We start from the raw sequence: 17,846 nt of genomic DNA, 5'->3' as shown, positions 1-17,846 counted from the left end.
TATTACTGAAATTCTCTTTGTAATCTTCATTTTATATTAATAAAATCATCAAGGCAGGTGACCATTATCACCTCCCAAGGTCTTGTGCCGGAGATCCTAGCAAGGATCAAGGGCATTCCTTGTTAACAATCGTGTCATTCTCTTTACCTTTTTCTATAGCACATTTCGAATATCACAACCTCTCATTCAATTTTGTTGATTTATATTTGTGTAATTTTTTACCAAAACAATTTGGCGTCCACCGTGGGGCCGTGGTGTTCAAAATCCTCGAAAAATCATGTCTACACAACCGATTGTTTCTTCATCCCCCAATTGTTCCATTCCAACCAAAAACCTACCACCTCCTCCAAGTGGACCCCCTAGTCAGAGGAAAACGTCTGATACTTCTAATAGAAACAACCCTTCGGTCACTTACCAAGGAAGTTTGGGATCTTCAGAACTCCAGGATCGGACTACTTCGGTCACTACTGATGAACTCTTTGTTATGATGAGGAAAATGACGCAATAGATGACTCAGCAACAAGACGACAATAGAACACTACTTAGAGAAGTGTAGAGGATGAAAGAGAAACTTCATAGAAGCCAAGAAACAATGCCCATAGTTATATAACCAAAGATCTTGAATTTCGACAACACAAGATCCTCAAGAAATCAACAGGGGAGAAAAACTCCCGCTACTGCTGCATCTCCCTAAGGGACGACTAGGAACAATCGAGCATCTATGATCAATGATCTCGATGAGCCTATCAATACTCCTAGCAACCTTGACTCTAGTAAATTCTTAAACAACAATACTATCAATACGAACTCTATGAATGCTGATGTAGGAATAAGTCAAAACATGGCTAGTGAACTTTAGCCATTGAGACAGTTGATCTCAAGCGTACGCGAGGCAGTTAAACCCATAACAGAAGCATATCCAACAAGTCACAGGATGTAACACCGTAAATTTCATGACAAAATTTTCATTTAAAATAATCATTTTAATCTTAGAACACTTGTTTAAAATCTCATTCATAATTAAATTACAAAACATAGCTTCATTTTCACTTGCAAAGAAAACCAGGATCCTCCAAAATATGACTCTTTCCCTGGTGTGTACAATCAAGCCGGTGCCGTCCCGTGATACTGAAAGAAACCTGAAAACAACATAACACAAAACACTGTAAGCACGAGGCTTAGTGAGTTCCCCAAAATACCACACATGTAACACATATAAGCCACTCGAGGCTATAACTCTATGGGTCCGTGCACCCAACTCTGTGAACCCTCAGGTTCTAACTCTAGAAACCCTTCGGTTCCAACTCTGCAAACAGGCACAACATAAATCACATAGAAATAATGCAGCACAACACATATCATACATAGCATACAAATACTCTGTCACATGACTCTGGTTACATACTCATATCATACATAGCATACAAATACTCTGTCACATTACTCTGGTTACATACTCAATGTAAAGTATAGTGAGAAGACTCACCTCGCGTGTCTCGATATCTCACAACCTGGGAATCCATCGTGCCCGATTCTCCGAGCTCTAATCCTCCTATAACATCATAATGTCCCTAGTTAACACTTTATATCTCTAATGTTGACTATCCCTAAGAAGTCAACACAGGTCCACTCTGGTCAGCAGTCAACGGTCAACGGTCCACTTTGACCGGACTCGGCGAGTGCTAGGGCGACTCGGCGAGTCTACACGTTCTCACCAATTCTCTAAGATTCCCTTTCTACACGTCGAGTATCCCCCTTGACCCGACGAGTTCCTCCTGGAAGAATCGCGGGGCCACCCCGACTCAACTCGCCGAGTTTGAAGAACAACTCGGCGAGTCCCAGTTAATCTTCAAGCTACTCGTCGAGTCTGTTCATCGGACTCGGCGAGTCCATGCCATGCGACCGCTCAAACTGCTTCCTAAGGTCAGATCTGCTTCGACAATTCATAGGTCTGGCCTTCCTAGACTGGTTCATCACGTAAAGTCCTCATTTCGGTGCTCATACTACACCCCATGACTCATAATCTACATTTTGACCTAAGGCATAAGGATTCCAATCCAAAACCTCCATTGATTCCTGAAAAGCTCAGGCATGGGACATTCTGGACTTCCAAGGGTCCAAATATAGGGTTCCAATCGCTTGGGGGACTAAGGAAACACTCAATCTAGCCACAAAAGGGTTCAATAAACCCTAAATCCATATACACATCAACATAGAAAAATGCAACTCGAAAATAATACCTGAACAACGTTGCTCTGTGTCCCCAATCCTCAGAATGTGGCTTCTCTTGCTGTTCCCTTAACCAAGCCTCCTCCTCCTTGCAAAATAACACTTCCAAGATCAATAATGGTCTTCTACCTTGCTCCAGATGCTCACAATCGAATTAGGGTTTCACTCACAGGACTAGGGTGAACAATGACGGCCATAAGGCCCCTTATATGTGTCCCAAACCGGAACGGTTAGGGTTTCGCTAAACAGCGCGGACTCGCCGAGTCTAGTCGTGAACCCGCGACCAGATCCGCGATCCTACTCGGCGAGTCTGAGCTCCAACTCGCCGAGTCCCCTCTTAAAACACCCCAAAATCATAAATATACACTACTTGAAATTCCGGGCTGTTACAACTCTCCCCCACTAGAACTAAACTTCGCCCTCGAAGTCTCACTCTGATAATAGCTCCGGATGCAGCTCCCGTATCTGACGCTCCGGCTCCCAGGTCGTTTCCGATCCCTTCCGGTGCTGCCACTGAACTAACACTAGAGGTATCTCCTTATTCCTCAGAACCTTGATCTTCCGATCTCTGATGGCCACTGGTCTCTCGGCATAATTCAGGCTCGCATCCACCTGCATGTCCTCTAATGGAACCACTGCCGACTCATCGGCTATACACTTTCTCAATTGCGACACATGAAAAGTGTCGTGGATCTGTCTCAATTCCGTTGGCACTCCAAACGGTAGGCCACCCGTCCTACCCTCGCAATCACACGAAAAGGCCCAATATACCGGGGCCCCAACTTGCCCCTCTTCCTGAATCGAATCACTCCTTTCCAAGGAGAGACCTTCAGGAGTACGAAGGCGCCGACCTGAAACTCAAGCTCGGACCGACGTCTGTCTGCATAACTTTTCTGTCGGCTCTGGGCGGTCAATAACCTCTGTCTAACCTGCTGAATCTGCTCTGTCGTCTGAAGCACGATCTCTGTACTGCCCATCACTCTCTGTAACCGAGAATTACCCAAGACGCAACTCTGCTCTAAATCTCTACGATCACTCGACCCATAAGGGTTAGGAAACCATGAACCACCGGATCCCCGATCCAAAGCCCACTTTATCCATTCCGGAACGACTGAGAGACCCATTCTCACTCTCAGAGCAACTCTCACGAGTTCTCCTCTTGCAATCACATACACATGCTGAACTAGCCCCAACACTCACAGGTTGGAAGACCCGATACACTGATGATATCCTCAACATCCCCCCCCCAGGATGAATCACTGATACATACCCAATACCCTGATCAGATTCGCACTGAGAGTCCAGGATTCTCTTCCTGGATCCCTTCCGAGCCCCCTGGCCATACACCCGCGGAATCCCTTCCGCGTCCTCAGCAGACATCTCATCATGATGTCATTCCATACCACTGTAACAGACACAGCGTTCAACCCTCATACTCTAAATCATCCATTCGCACTACTACCTTCACTTCCGTGAACCAACACTTCCCCCCCCCCTTGGGGTTACATACCTTTCTATTCCCTTACCTAGGGAAATCCACTTGACAACCTTGCCACTACTCCATGTATCGCACATGCTCTGGATCTGCTCGCAAGGACTCTCGGGTCCATGCGTTACCTCTCCTCAGCAAATGAGGGTCCGACACCGCCTCCTATACAACAGCTCAAAGGGCGGCATACCGATGCACTAATGATGGCTGTTGATACAGGACAACTAAACCAGGGATAGTTACGTGCCGCAGCTTCCTCCGAAATCTAATACACATGCCCGAAGCATGACTTCGAGCGTCTGAATCGCTCACTCGCTCTGGAGTGTCCTCAGACAACCTCATGATAAGCTCTAGCTCATTTCTCATATCCCTCTTCGAGACTGAGTACCAGGTTAGCTTTTGACTCCACAGCTGAGCCTCCAAAGGTCACCCATAACATGATCCAACATCTCACTAACCTTTTCCCCGTGACCACTCTCCTTGCCCAGTGACACGCAAGTCACGAAATCCTCTTTTCCTCATGCAAGAAGGATACGATCCAATCGAGGATCGTCTCAGCTCTGATCTCCGGTTTCTGCTGCGCATATCCCTTGCGCATCTCACCGCATCTCCCGACAGAGACGGAGACCCCCGTCTCGCCCCCGATTCAACATCCAGGCTCCAAGGACTCAATACTAGGGCTACTCAAACCCAAAACTCTTCCACATCAAACACTGCTCAGAAAAACATTCCAAATCACATTCTCTTGCCATCTAGTGGGTACTGCGACTCCACGCAGTATCACAACACCCTCTGAATAGTGAGTACTACGGCTCCCCGCAGTATCACAACACCCTCTGACTAGTGAGTACCGCGACTCTCCGCAGTATCACAACACCCTCTGACTAGTGAGTACTATGGCTCCCCGCAGTATCACAACACCCTCTAACTCCACTAGCTCGTGCTCCGCAGTCTATCATCAGTGGCTACCCATACTCGACTCGAATATCCATGACAGACTCTAGAGGCAATCAACATAACAAATACCCACCCTTGCGAAAATCCACTCTCTCAAATAATCTCCCTGGATGCCCATACTCGAAGGGCTCCCACTAGGTCCATAGATACTTGGTGTACCACAAGTCGATTCAATTCAAGATTCACGAGTAACTCCGAAATAAAGATATCATACCCGGATATCTCAGAATACCCCCAACAGAACATCACAAGATCCTGCCACAACCACTGATCTCCTGCCCCAAGCGTCATATAGACACAATAATATATTTCCTCTGAACCCCAAAATTAGGTCTGCATTTTCCAAATTGCAATCTCGGTGTATCCAATTTCTCAATTGGAATACAAGAGAACGCTAACGCTACTACATACGCTGATAATTCTCCGAACCCATTTTCCACCGCTAAAATCCACACAAGGATACACATACCGACCCGGGAGTTGGCTGCCTAATTATTCTCTATCTACTTGCAACAACACCAAACACCTGTCGTGGAGACATTCATCCTTCTCATCAAGTACTCCCCGCATTAACTCACTCTGACCCCTTTCCTCGATCACCGACATCTCTGGTCTCATGATTTCTTACAACATATCTCTGTACTCCACTTATAACTACTCTTGACAAATCTCTGCTTTCTTACATACTGCACCCGGTTCTCCCCCACCTAGGGTTCGAACCATCACCAATTAGCACACAACCAATCCACAACTATTTTTCACCAGCAAAATCGCACCTGCTCCAGGAAAGTGCTACACAATACCCGATAATTCCCCCCTTAAGGAAATCAATCAACCCCCTATACACTGAACCTCTGATGAACTCCTCAAGAACTTCTCATCACGACTGCCTCTAGTCGTTCCAAATCTCATACCAATCTGGCACAAAATAAAAGTAATAGGGAAAATATAGCCATATAAGTATGATGCTTTTGTATTAGGATAAACACGACATCGCGACTGCCAAAAAGTATTAACCTTGAACCTCCGTAGATGTTCATTTTCTTCTGTAGCTAACAGCAGTTCGAAGGAATGGTTAGTCCCGTAAAGGTAACCCTAGTATAAGTATTAACCGTAGGCATCCATAGATTTTGATTACCTATGTTGCTAATAGGTGGGTACCGGAATGGTTAGTCACGTATAGTATCCTTTTGTACTAGGATAGACAGAACTAATCTACACATATGGTATGTAATAGTATCTTATCATATAGTATCTAGGTACAAGTATCCATGTAAGTGTATCCATGTAAGAGTATCTCTTCATAAAGCATTTAGTATAGACTCATGAATGAACTGACTCTGGTGTGATTCCTTGTAATAGGAATAATGTTTTGTATCCCCTAAACTATCCCTATAATAGTTTACTGGAATGTATTTGTGGTCCAAGAAGGCTTATACACCCTTGCTACTCAAGATTGTGGGAACTGAATGAAGAATGAAAGTTTTCATATATATATATATATATATATATATATATATATATATATATATATATATATATATATATATATATATATATATATATATATATATATATATATATATATATATGAACATAAGTGTATAGATATAGATTTGATCAAGGACATGAAATAGGTTTTGTATAACATTTAAGAGTTTTGAACAATAAATAACAATGACTTGATGTCATTTTATAAAACATTTCAAAAGTAATTCATTTGGTAATAAACTATTTTAAGACAGAAAAACATTTCATGTATCACATTTTGAAGTATATGAGATCAGTTGGTTGAAAACACAGTTATAAATCACATGTGATTGATTCTATAACATACTGTTTTCTACTTGTATCCCCCCATAAAGCATTTAAAATCATTTAAAACATTGATTAAGGGGTATGAACTCACCTGTAGATGGTGGTTTGGATGAACTGAATGATGTAGGATTGCTAGGTGTCAAGTGAAGACTTATTCACACCCAATGATCCTAGTTAACATATAATCACACATATATGTATCCAATTAGACTTTAAACCACTAATTGACAAAGTTATGACATCCTAAGGCATGTAAAACACCTTATATAAGTGCTACAAGTCATAAGGATTGCATCTAAGTGATATAGGACCTTGCTATTGTGTTTGGGGTGCAAGGGTAAACTCCTTTGGAGTTTACGGTTTTGTGACCATCACCCTATGGGTTTACGGTCGTAAACTCATGAGTTTACGGTCGTCAACTCATCACTCTTTGACCATAGGTTGTTTTGAGGTTCTACATGTTCTTTGAAGCAATTCTACTTGATGGTTACGCCTTTGGAAGAGGTTAGGGCACCATTTCTCTCCTTTGAGGAGTTTACAGCCCTAAGACCATTTCCTTTTGGGTTTACTACCGTAAACCCATATGGATTATGGTATTTTGATGTTTTCAAGTCCTATACATATTAAGGAGTGGATCTATGCAAGTTACCAAGGCTTAGTAAAGTGTTAGAAACATTTTGGCACCTAAAGAAGGGTTTACGGTTCAAGGAGTTCTTGGAACGTAAACACCTTTGATCTTGGTGTTTCCTTGTGTTTCCTAGATGTATGGAAGTAATACAAGCTTTATAATACACTAGGGTAGGAGTACTTACTAGTTAGAAGCTTGAAAGGTACCAAAAGGCCAAGAACACTAGTGTGTATTCTTGGTGAAACTTGAAGATTCAACCTTTTGGAAAGATTTCATGGATAGAAGTGTGTTAATTCACTAGATTAAGTGATATACCAACTTGAAAGGGCTAGAAACACTTACTAGATGGTGATCTTGAAGAAAGTTTTGGATGATACTTGAGAGAGTTTGAGATTTGGATCTTGAAAGTTGGAAAAGTGATAAAAATAACTAAGTGTCATTTTTATACCACTTCCCATTAGGGTTTACGACCATAAACTCCTTGTTTAGGTCGTAATCTCTAAACTTTTGATGTTTTGAAAGATTATTGTTGCACAATAAACCCTAGGGCATCCTCTCTCCTGATATCTCCTAAAGTGTTAATCCTGAAATACTCAAACTTATTCCAAAAAGTCTGAAAATTAACAGTAATTGTTCTGACTTCTATTGACTTGATATGTTGTACGGGATAGAAATTTCGGGTTGTCACATCATCCCCTCCGTTGAAGGAATTTCGTCTCGAAAATTAAAAGTTAAGCAAATAAGTAGTTACAAATAACTAAGTGAAAAGATGGGGATATTTCAGTTACATGTGATCCTCTCGCTCCCAAGTGAATTTCGGTCCTCGCTTAGCGTTCCAGCGAACCTTCACGATCAGGATACGACTTTGTTTTGTTTGCTTGACTTCACGGTCCATGATCTTTACAGGTTCTTCCACGAAGTTGAGGCTCTCGTTGATCTCGATCTCGTCGAGTGGGATTACAAAAGTCTCATCGGACAGACACTTTTTCAAGTTCGATACGTGGAAGGTAGAATGTACGTTACTGAGTTCGTGCGGTAAGTTAAGTTTGTGAGCTATAGGGCCGATTCTTGCAAGAATCTCGAAAGGCCCAATGTATCTTGGATTGAGCTTCCCATGCTTTCCGAAGCATATCAAGCCCTTCCAGGGTGAGACCTTTAGTAGAACGCAGTCACCCACCTGGAACTCTAATGGTTTCCTTCGCTTATCAGCGTAGCTTTTCTGTCGGTCTCTAGAGGCTTTCAATCGTTCACGAATTTGAACGATCTTCTCTGTCGTTTCCCGAATGATCTCCGGACCAGTGAGAGTGCTTTCAGGAACTTATCCTTTAGTTAACTGTGTATCACCCACCTCAGCCCAGCACAGAGGGGATCTGCACTTTCGGCCATAGAGGGCTTCGAAAGGAGCTGCCTTTATGCTCGTGTGATAACTGTTGTTGTAGGAAAATTCATAAAGGGGTAAATGAGTATCCCAAGCTTTCCCACAGTCAATCACACAGGCTCGTAACATATCTTCTAAGGTTTGGATAGTTCTCTCACTTTGTCCGTCGGTCTGTGGATGGTAGGATGTACTCATGTCCAGCCTAGTTCTTAGGGAACTTTGTAACGATTGCCAGAACCTAGAAGTGAATCTATTATCTCTGTCTGAGATAATGGATATGGGAACACCGTGCAGTCGTACAATCTCCCTAATGTAGGTTCTCGTAAGTTTCTCCATTTTGTCGGTTTCTTTGATGGGTAGGAAGTGTGCAGACTTGGTCAATCTGTCGACGATGACCCATATAGTATCAAGTCCTCCCATTGTCTTGGTCAACTTGGTTATGAAGTCTATAGTGATCCGCTCCCACTTCCATTCTGGTATCTCCGGTTGCTGCAGAAGACCGGAGGGTTTATGGTATTCGACCTTTACCTTCGCGCAAGTAAGGCATTTACTTACGAAGGTAGCAATATCTGTTTTCATGTTAGGCCACCAGTATAACTTTTTAAGATCCACATACATCTTATCTGAACCTAGGTGGACGGAATAACGAGTTTTGTGTGCCTCGGTCATGACCAAGTCTCTGAAGCCACCGTGCTTCGGTGTCCAGATCCGATCCATGAGGTATACGGCTCCGCCACCCTTGACTTCCATGTTCTTATCCATCCTTCTCAGGGATTCACCCGCCACATTTTCAAGTTTCAAAGCATCGAGCTGGGCCTCCTTAATTTGCATGGACAAGTGTGAATGGATAGTTAGAGTCAAAGATTTAACTCTACGACCAGAGTATTCTTTCCGACTTAGGGAGTCAGCTACTACGTTGGCTTTACCCGGATGATAACGAATTTCGCATTCGTAATCACTAAGTAGCTCGACCCACCGTCGTTGTCTCATGTTGAGCTCCTTCTAGTCGAAAATATGTTGTAGACTTTTGTGGTCTACAAAGATCATGCTTTTTGTACCATACAGGTAGTGTCTCCAGATCTTCAGAGAAAACACAAATGCTCCTAGTTCAAGATCGTGGGTGGTGTAGTTAACCTCATGTGTCTTCAGCTGTCTCGAGGCATAGGCGATGACCTTACCTCGCTGCATCAGAACACACCCGAGTCCCTTATTTGACGCATCGCAATAGACAACGAAGTCTTCTATCCCTTTGGGGAGGGATAGTATTGGTGTGGTGCACAAGGCTCTCTTGAGCGTTTCGAATGCTCTTTCTTGTTTCTCTTCCCAGTCAAAGGCCACGCCCTTCTGGGTCAATGTCGTAAGAGGTTTCGCTATGTGGGAGAAGTTCTGAATGAACCTACGATAATAGCCAGCGAGACGTAGAAATTGATGAATTTTTGTAGGTGTCTTCGGTGCTGACCAGTTCTCAATGGCCTTGATTTTGGAAGGGTCCACGTGTATTCCCTCGTCGCTAACAATGTGGCCCAAGAATTCGACTCTTCGAATCCAAAATTCGCACTTAGAGAACTTCGCTAGAGCTTTTCCGATCGTAATGTTTCTAAGACTCTATGGAGATGTTGACTATGCTTTTCCTTACTTCGAGAGTAGATGAGTATGTCATCTATGAAGACGATGACAAACTGATCCAAGTAAGGACGACACACCTTATTCATCAGATCCATGAATACTGCGGTTGCATTAGTTAATCAGAATGGCATCACTACAAACTCGTAGTGTCCATAACGAGTTCGGAAGGCTGTCTTGGGAACATCCTCCTCTAGTACTCGTAGTTGGTGATATCCGGATCGTAGATCTATCTTCGAGAAGTAGTTGGCTCCTTGAAGTTGATCAAATAAATTGTCTATACGGGGCAAGGGATAATGATTTTTAATGGTAAGCTTGTTGAGTTCCCTGTAGTCGATGCACATACGAAACGATCCATCCTTCTTCTTGACGAACAAGACCAGTGCTCCACATGGTGAGAAGCTTGGCCTAATGAATCCCTTCTTGAGAAGTTCGTTAGGCTGACTGGAAAGTTCATGCATCTCTGTCGGCGCCAGACGGTAAGGAGATTTGGCTACGGGAGTAGCCCTGGCACTTCTGGAAAGACGCCGGGAAACTCGCGTACTTCGAGGATGTTCTGAATGTCTTTTACTTCTTGCATTGTATCGACGATGTGTGTGAGGAATGCATGATATTCCTTTCATAAGCACTTCTGCGCTTGAATGCACGAAATGATGCGAAGGCTCGTACTAGGTTTGTCGCCATAGATAACTAAGGTTTCGTTGTTAGGAAGGTTAAGACGAACTGCTTTTTCAAAGCACATGATGTCGGTGCGAAGAAGACTCAACCAATCCATGCCGATAATAACGTCGAAACATTTAATTGGGACCGGCATGAGGTCTATCTTGAAAGTATGACCATCTAAAGTTAAAGTACAACCTACGTATATGAAATTAGTACTTTCCGTTTTCCCGTTTTCCATTTCTACCGTGAATGATTTATCTAATGCACATGGTTTTTGTTTAAGTAGGTGTGCAAATTTATGGCTTACGAAACTTTTCTCTGCTCCACTATCGAAAAGTATGCAAACATAAGAGTTATCGAGGAGAAACATACCAGTAACTATCATAGGATCAGCTACGACTTCCTCGTGGCCTATGGCCATAACTCTTCCTACTCCGACAGCCATCCCCGCCTTAGGGCAGTTCCTCTAGTAGTAACCCACCTCGCCACAATAGTAGCAAGCTTGGCCCACACCGGCGTTAGGAACTTGGGTGGTCAGCCCTGCTGGAGTTTTGCAGAAACGAGCTGTATGCCCCTTCCTTTTGCAGTTAGAGCACTGCATTTCCTTGCAAGGTTCGTGGTGATGGAAGTTGCATTTGTTGCACCTCGGAAGATTTCCAGCATAAGTTTTTGCTGGTAAGGGGTTTGTAGGGACAACAGGGGTTACCATGGCAGCATTGATTGCCACAAGTTGTTGTCTCTTTGAGGATTCTTGCGAAGCTCCTCTTTTCCTCTTGTTCCACCCCTTCTTCTTGTTGTCGTTGTTGTTTCCCTTTCGTGGCTGGGGTGTAGGGATTGTTGGGTTCTGGTGTTTCCCGTGATCTATGAGGGATTGTGCCAGCTCCTTGGCGTTGTCAAAAGTGACAGGCTTGGATGCTAACACACTTGACTAGATCTGGGGCGACAGTCCCCAGATATATCTCTCTATTTTCTTGCTCTCGAGAGCAACCATGTTAGGGCATAGAATTTCCATATCACAGAATCTATTCGTATAGGTTGATATGTCAGAACCAACCATTTCTAGACCCCAGAGTTCATGTTCGAGTTTTTGTATTTCCCCTCGAGGACAGTACTCTCTCATCAGCATGGCTTTCAAGTTTTCCCAGCTGATAGAATTTGCCACCACTATAGTCATAGACTTAACATGGCCATTCCACCAAGTTAGCACTCTGTCAGAAAAGGTACAAATAGCAAACTTGACCTTGTTGCCCTCCGGGCAGGCGCAGATTTCAAAGACCGCTTTCGTCTTTTTAATCCATTGCCTTAAGACCATAACCCCACCAGTTCCATTGAAGTTTCGGGGTTTAGCAGTTGTAAAGTCCTTGTACGTGCATTCCCTGGGATGCCCATGGCTCTCGCCGTGGTTGGAAGGATGTGCACCTGTTCCCGATCCACTAAGGGCAGGAGTATTGATGGCTGACACAGCAGCTGCTACGGCTGTTGTGAAGGCTGCCTGGAACATAGTGGCATCGAAAGGAGGAGGTGGTTAAGGAGGTTGAGGTGTTGGAGGAGGTGGTATTGGCGTTTCGTTATTAGGGTTACGCCTTGGGTTTCTGCGTGGCGGCATCTTTTAACTATATGTTTAAAAAGATGGCAACATTGATAAGAATAAATGAATAATGAGAGTGACTCATGGACTAACTCTCCATAGTCCAACAGCACAATGAATTGTATGTTTGAATGAAGATGATAGCATTTGGATAATAATTTCCATATGATTAGATATCTGTCAATAATACTGGAATTACAGATGTAACAAGTTTGGGAAAAAGTGGCCTAGAAGTAGGCCTTACATAAACCAAGATAGGAAAATTTTGACAGAACTATGTCTAGATCAAGACCTAACGGGTCTAAGATTTACAAGGATAGGAAATTAGACCAAAGTTTTTACATAAACTAGGTTATATCCAAAAGATGAGTTGATGAAATTCTATCGGCGACGAGAACTGCTAGCATGAGTTCTTGATCCCGACAGTAGGCGTTCTATGTCCTTAATACGCCTGTCAGCTCTCACTTGCTGAGCTGGAAGTTCCCTAACTTCAGCTTGGGTTTCAGCAAGTTCTCTCTGCAGAGCTGCATTGCGGGCCAGAGTCATTTCATGAGCAGACTCTAGTTGGCGAGTGTGGATTGTGTTAACGCCAGAGTTGGTATCAATCTCCAAGACTCGATTGATAGTTGATTGACCCAGTATCGTGTTCCGAGAAATCCTACGAACCATCATGGGTAGGACCCTGTCAGCAGAACCTCCTTCAGTGAGGTTGTAGAAGCTTCTCTCTCCATTGTAGGGGATAGGTTGACCCTGTTCCTGACTCCACCTATTCAAGTTTGTGGCCCACAGAGGTGTGGGTCCTTGAAATGTGGGACGGGGGTTCAGGTTCGGGTTTTGAGCAGGTGGAGGTAGGTTGTTGACTTCAGGCTCCGAGTCAGAACTATTAGGAAAACCCTCAGCATGGTGATCATCCAAAGGGATTGGATGATCATCTTCTGGTTCTTCCTCTAGCCATCCAGCGTTGCCTTGGTTTGGGAACTACGGGTCGTCGTGGTGAAATCCAGCCATTAACATCTACGCAAGAAAAGGGATATAAGAAATAACTAAATAGACGAACTAACTAAGATAATTATAAGATGATCTTTATCAGTTGTTTCAATACTTGTTTAGTGCATACCAGTTATATGTGGTTAGGATAGGATAGACCTTCGAATAAGTGACCCTAACCCTAAGCCCCCAACCCAACGAGGACAGGACATAAGGCAAAGATTCACAGATTCTAAGTCTATGACATCCTAGTACATATAACCTTAGTGTATCCACTAAAAAATTGTTGACATATTAATAAAAATCTATTTAGTTCTCAAATAAATAATTACAATAAGACCAAATACCCCTATGGTATTTCTTGGTGGTTGTGTTGGTAAGTTTCTAGACATGTTGCCACATCACAACCATTCTTGGGCATATGTTAATCACTCCTCGGGCCAGCATAGTTGATCAGGCTATGCCACTCCCAAGACTGACCATATATCCCCAGGCTCACTTTTGATATTCAACAATCATAATACTTTTGTTCTTGTCGTTGTGACATCGGTTTTAGTATGAATGCAGGCACGTATACTTAATTAAATATTTTAGTATTTAAAAGTATATACTCTTAGTCAGAGTATTTTAATCCCATTGTATTTATAATCTGTATATCTTTAATGGCTAGATACATTCAATTCACTATAAACAATGCTCTGATACCAATCTGTCACACCCCAAAACCAAGAACGGCGGAAACGTTCACGGGTGGAGGACGTCATGTAAAGTATCATAACAGTGTAAAGTAGTAAACAAGCAACTACATCATCCATTGCATTAAAAGTAAAGTTTTAATACATGTGTGTTCTTTCAAGTTATATAGACACCAAAATATGTAATCAAAATAAAAGACGAGTCTTGTTTGTGCTCCGTCTTCTTGAAACCTGGTCATCGTACCTGTCTACTAGTGACCTGAGAATACAAGTAATTTTGAAAGAGTAGACCAGCATAAAGCTGGTGAATTCATAAGTATTTAAGTGCCATTACTCTGTTTTGGAAAGCTGTTATGAATGCCATGTAAACCTTTGGATGAAACATTTGATATAAGTGTGAAAACCCTAGAAAATCCCATATTTCCTAACAGTATAAAAGTAGTCTTCTACCAAGACCCGAATGTTTTGAAAGTAGTCTTCTACCACGACTTGAATGATTTTTTGTAACAAAGATGGTTTTTCCCTTGTATGACTACTATTAACAATATATAGTCTACATCATCGTTTATGTGAACGTATCACAAAATAAAAGTAATAGGGAAAATATAGCCATATAAGTATTATCCTTTTGTATTAGGATAAACATGACATCGCGACTACCGAAAAGTATTAACCTTGAACCTCCGTAGATGTTCATTTTCCTCTATAGCTAACAGCAGTTCGAAGGAATGGTTAGTCCCTTAAAGGTACCCCTAGTATAAGTATTAACTGTAGGCATCCGTAGATGTTCATTACCTCTGTTGCTAACAGGTGGGTGTCGGAATGGTTAGTCCCATATAGTATCCTTTTGTACTAGGATAGACATAACTAATCTACACGTATGGTATGTAATAGTATCTTATCATATAGTATCTAGGTACAAGTATCTATGTAAGAGTATCTCTTCATAAAGCATTTAGTATAGACTCATGAATGAACTGACTCTGGTGTGATTCCTTGTAATAGGAATAATGTTTTGTATCCCCTAAACTATCCCTATAATAGTTTACTGGAATGTATTTGTGGTCCAAGAAGGCTTATACACCCTTGCTACTCAAGAGTGTGGGAACTAAATGAAGAATGAAAGTTGTCATATCAATACATACATACATATATATATATATATATATATATATATATATATATATATATATATATATATATATATATATATATATATATATGAACATAAGTGTATAGATATAGATTTGATCAAGGACATGAAATAGGTTTTGTATAACATTTAAGAGTTTTGAACAATAAATAACAATGACTTGATGTCATTTTATAAAACATTTCAAAAGTAATTCATTTGGTAATAAACTATTTTAAGACAGAAAAACATTTCATGTATCACATTTTGAAGTATATGAGATCAGTTGGTTGAAAACACAGTTATAAATCACATGTGATTGATTCTATAACATACTGGTTTCTACTTGTATCCCCTCATAAAGCATTTAAAATCATTTAAAACATTGATTAAGGGGTATGAACTCACCTGTAGATGGTGGTTTGGATGAACTGAATAATGTAGGATTGCTAGGTGTCAAGTGAAGACTTGTTCACACCCAATGATCCTAGTTAAAATATAATCACACATATATGTATCCAATTAGACTTTAAACCACTAATTGACAAAGTTATGACATCCTAAGGCATGTAAAACACCTTATATAAGTGCTACAAGTCATAAGGATTGAATCTAAGTGCTATAGGACCTTGCTATTGTGTTTGGGGTGCAAGGGTAAACTCCTTTGGAGTTTACGGTTTTGTGACCATCACCCAATGGGTTTACGGTCGTAAATTCATCACTCTTTGACCATAGGTTTTTTTGAGGTTCTACATGTTGTTTGAAGCAATTCTACTTGATGGTTAGGCCTTTGGAAGAGGTTAGGGCACCATTTCTCTCCTTTGAGGAGTTTAAGGCCCTAAGACCATTTCCTTTTGGGTTTACTACCGTAAACCCATATGGATTATGGTATTTTGATGTTTTTAAGTCCTATACATATTAAGGAGTGCATCTATGCAAGTTACCAAGGCTTAGTAAAGTGTTAGAGACATTTTTGGCACTTAAAGAAGGGTTTACGGTTCAAGGAGTTCTTGGACCATAAACACCTTTGATCTTGGTGTTTCCTTGTGTTTCCTTGTGTTTCCTTGTGTTTCCTTGATGTATGGAAGTAACAGAAGCTTTACAATACACTAGGGTTGGAGTACTTACTAGTTAGAAGCTTGAAAGGTACCAAAAGGCCAAGAACACTAGTGTGTGTTCTTGGTGAAACTTGAAGATTCAACCTTTTGGAAAGATTTCATGGATAGAAGTGTGTTAATTCACTAGATTAAGTGATATACCAAATTGAAAGGGCTAGAAACACTTACTAGATGGTAATCTTGAAGAAAGTTTTGGATGATACTTGAGAGAGTTTGAGATTTGGATCTTGAAAGTTGGAAAAGTGATAAAAATAACTAAGTGTCATTTTTATACCACTTCCCATTAGGGTTTATGACCGTAAACTCCTTGTTTAGGTTGTAAACTCTAAACTTTTGATGTTTTGAAAGTTTATTGTTGTACAATAAACCCTAGGGCATCCTCTCTCCTGATATCTCCTAAAGTGTTAATCCTGAGATACTCAAACTTATTCCAAAAAGTCTGAAAATTAACAGTAACTGTTCTGACTTCTATTGACTTGATATGTTGTATGGAATAGAAATTTCGGGTTGTCACAATAAGTGTTGTCCTAGCCAAGGATCTTAACGGAGATCAACATCCTATCTACTATGTAAGTAAAAGTCTTCTGGATCCTGAGACCATGTATTCTCATCTCGAAAAATTAATTTTTGCATTAGTAACTACTTCTACTAAGTTAAGACATTATTTCGAGACACATACTATACATGTGAAAATTAATTACCCTATCAAGAATGTGATGAGAAAACCAGAGATGTCAGGAAGGATGGCAAAATGGTCAGTGAAGTTAAGCACGTTTGACATCAAATATGAGCCAAGATCTGCCATAAAGTCACAAGCATTAGCAGACTTTGTGGCTGACTTTAGTAATGATCTACAAGATGATTTAGATATTGAAGCTAAACAACTCTTGGAAGATGAACACTTGGGAAAATGGACACTATTCATGGATGGAGCTTCAAACCAAAAAGGAATCGGGCAAGGGATCATACTAAAATCGCCACAGGGGGACATCCTACCCCAGGCAGTTAGTTGCGAATTCAGCACAACCAACAACAAAGTAAAATATGAAGCACTCGTCATGGGACTACAATTGGCTAAGGATCTTCAAATCAATGATCTTCAGGTATTTGTTGATTCTTTATTATTAACGAATCACTTTAATGGTTCTTATGTAGTGAAAGCTGAAAGACTAACATTATACCTCGGGATCCTCAAAGAATTAGCCTCTAATTTTGAAAACCTTAGCCTAACCCAAGTTCCCAAAGAAGAATACACAGAAGCAGACACGTTAACCAACTTAGGATCCTCCATAAGGATCCCACCAAAATAAAGATCGCAATAACCTACATAATAACTCCAGCTACAGAAGCCCTTTCCGACAAACCTGATGATCCTGAACAACCAATAAGTGTAGCAGCCATTGGAGATCCTGACCCTCAGATCCCTCTTCAAAGGGATCCCGACGAATAGGATCCTCGAAGAAGTCCACGATCATGGATCCAACCCATTATAGAGTATCTCCAAAATGGCACGATCCCAGCAGAAGAAAAAAGCGAAAGAG

General features: G+C 41.5%; 1 protein-coding gene across 1 annotated transcript; it reads left to right on the top strand.

Moving 5' to 3' along the window:
• The first annotated feature begins 17,036 nt into the window (after positions 1–17,036).
• LOC145098811 (uncharacterized) lies at positions 17,037–17,615 on the top strand. Its single transcript, XM_079036414.1, has one exon. It carries the CDS (start codon positions 17,037–17,039, stop codon positions 17,613–17,615), a length of 579 nt encoding a protein of 192 aa, XP_078892540.1.
• Positions 17,616–17,846: the final 231 nt, after the last annotated feature.

Source organism: Lactuca serriola, chromosome 4, assembly GCF_051521515.1.
Source record: "Lactuca serriola cultivar US96UC23 chromosome 4, Lser_US96UC23_V15, whole genome shotgun sequence".
NCBI classification, from domain to species: domain Eukaryota; kingdom Viridiplantae; phylum Streptophyta; class Magnoliopsida; order Asterales; family Asteraceae; genus Lactuca; species Lactuca serriola.
The sequence above is the reverse complement of the archived record's forward strand: the minus strand, read 5'-3'. Positions and strand labels throughout refer to the sequence as shown.

Excerpts from the sequence above, each read along its gene's own strand:
- LOC145098811 (XM_079036414.1), top strand. The coding sequence starts at position 17,037 with ATGTCAGGAAGGATGGCAAAATGGTCAGTGAAGTTAAGCACGTTTGAC.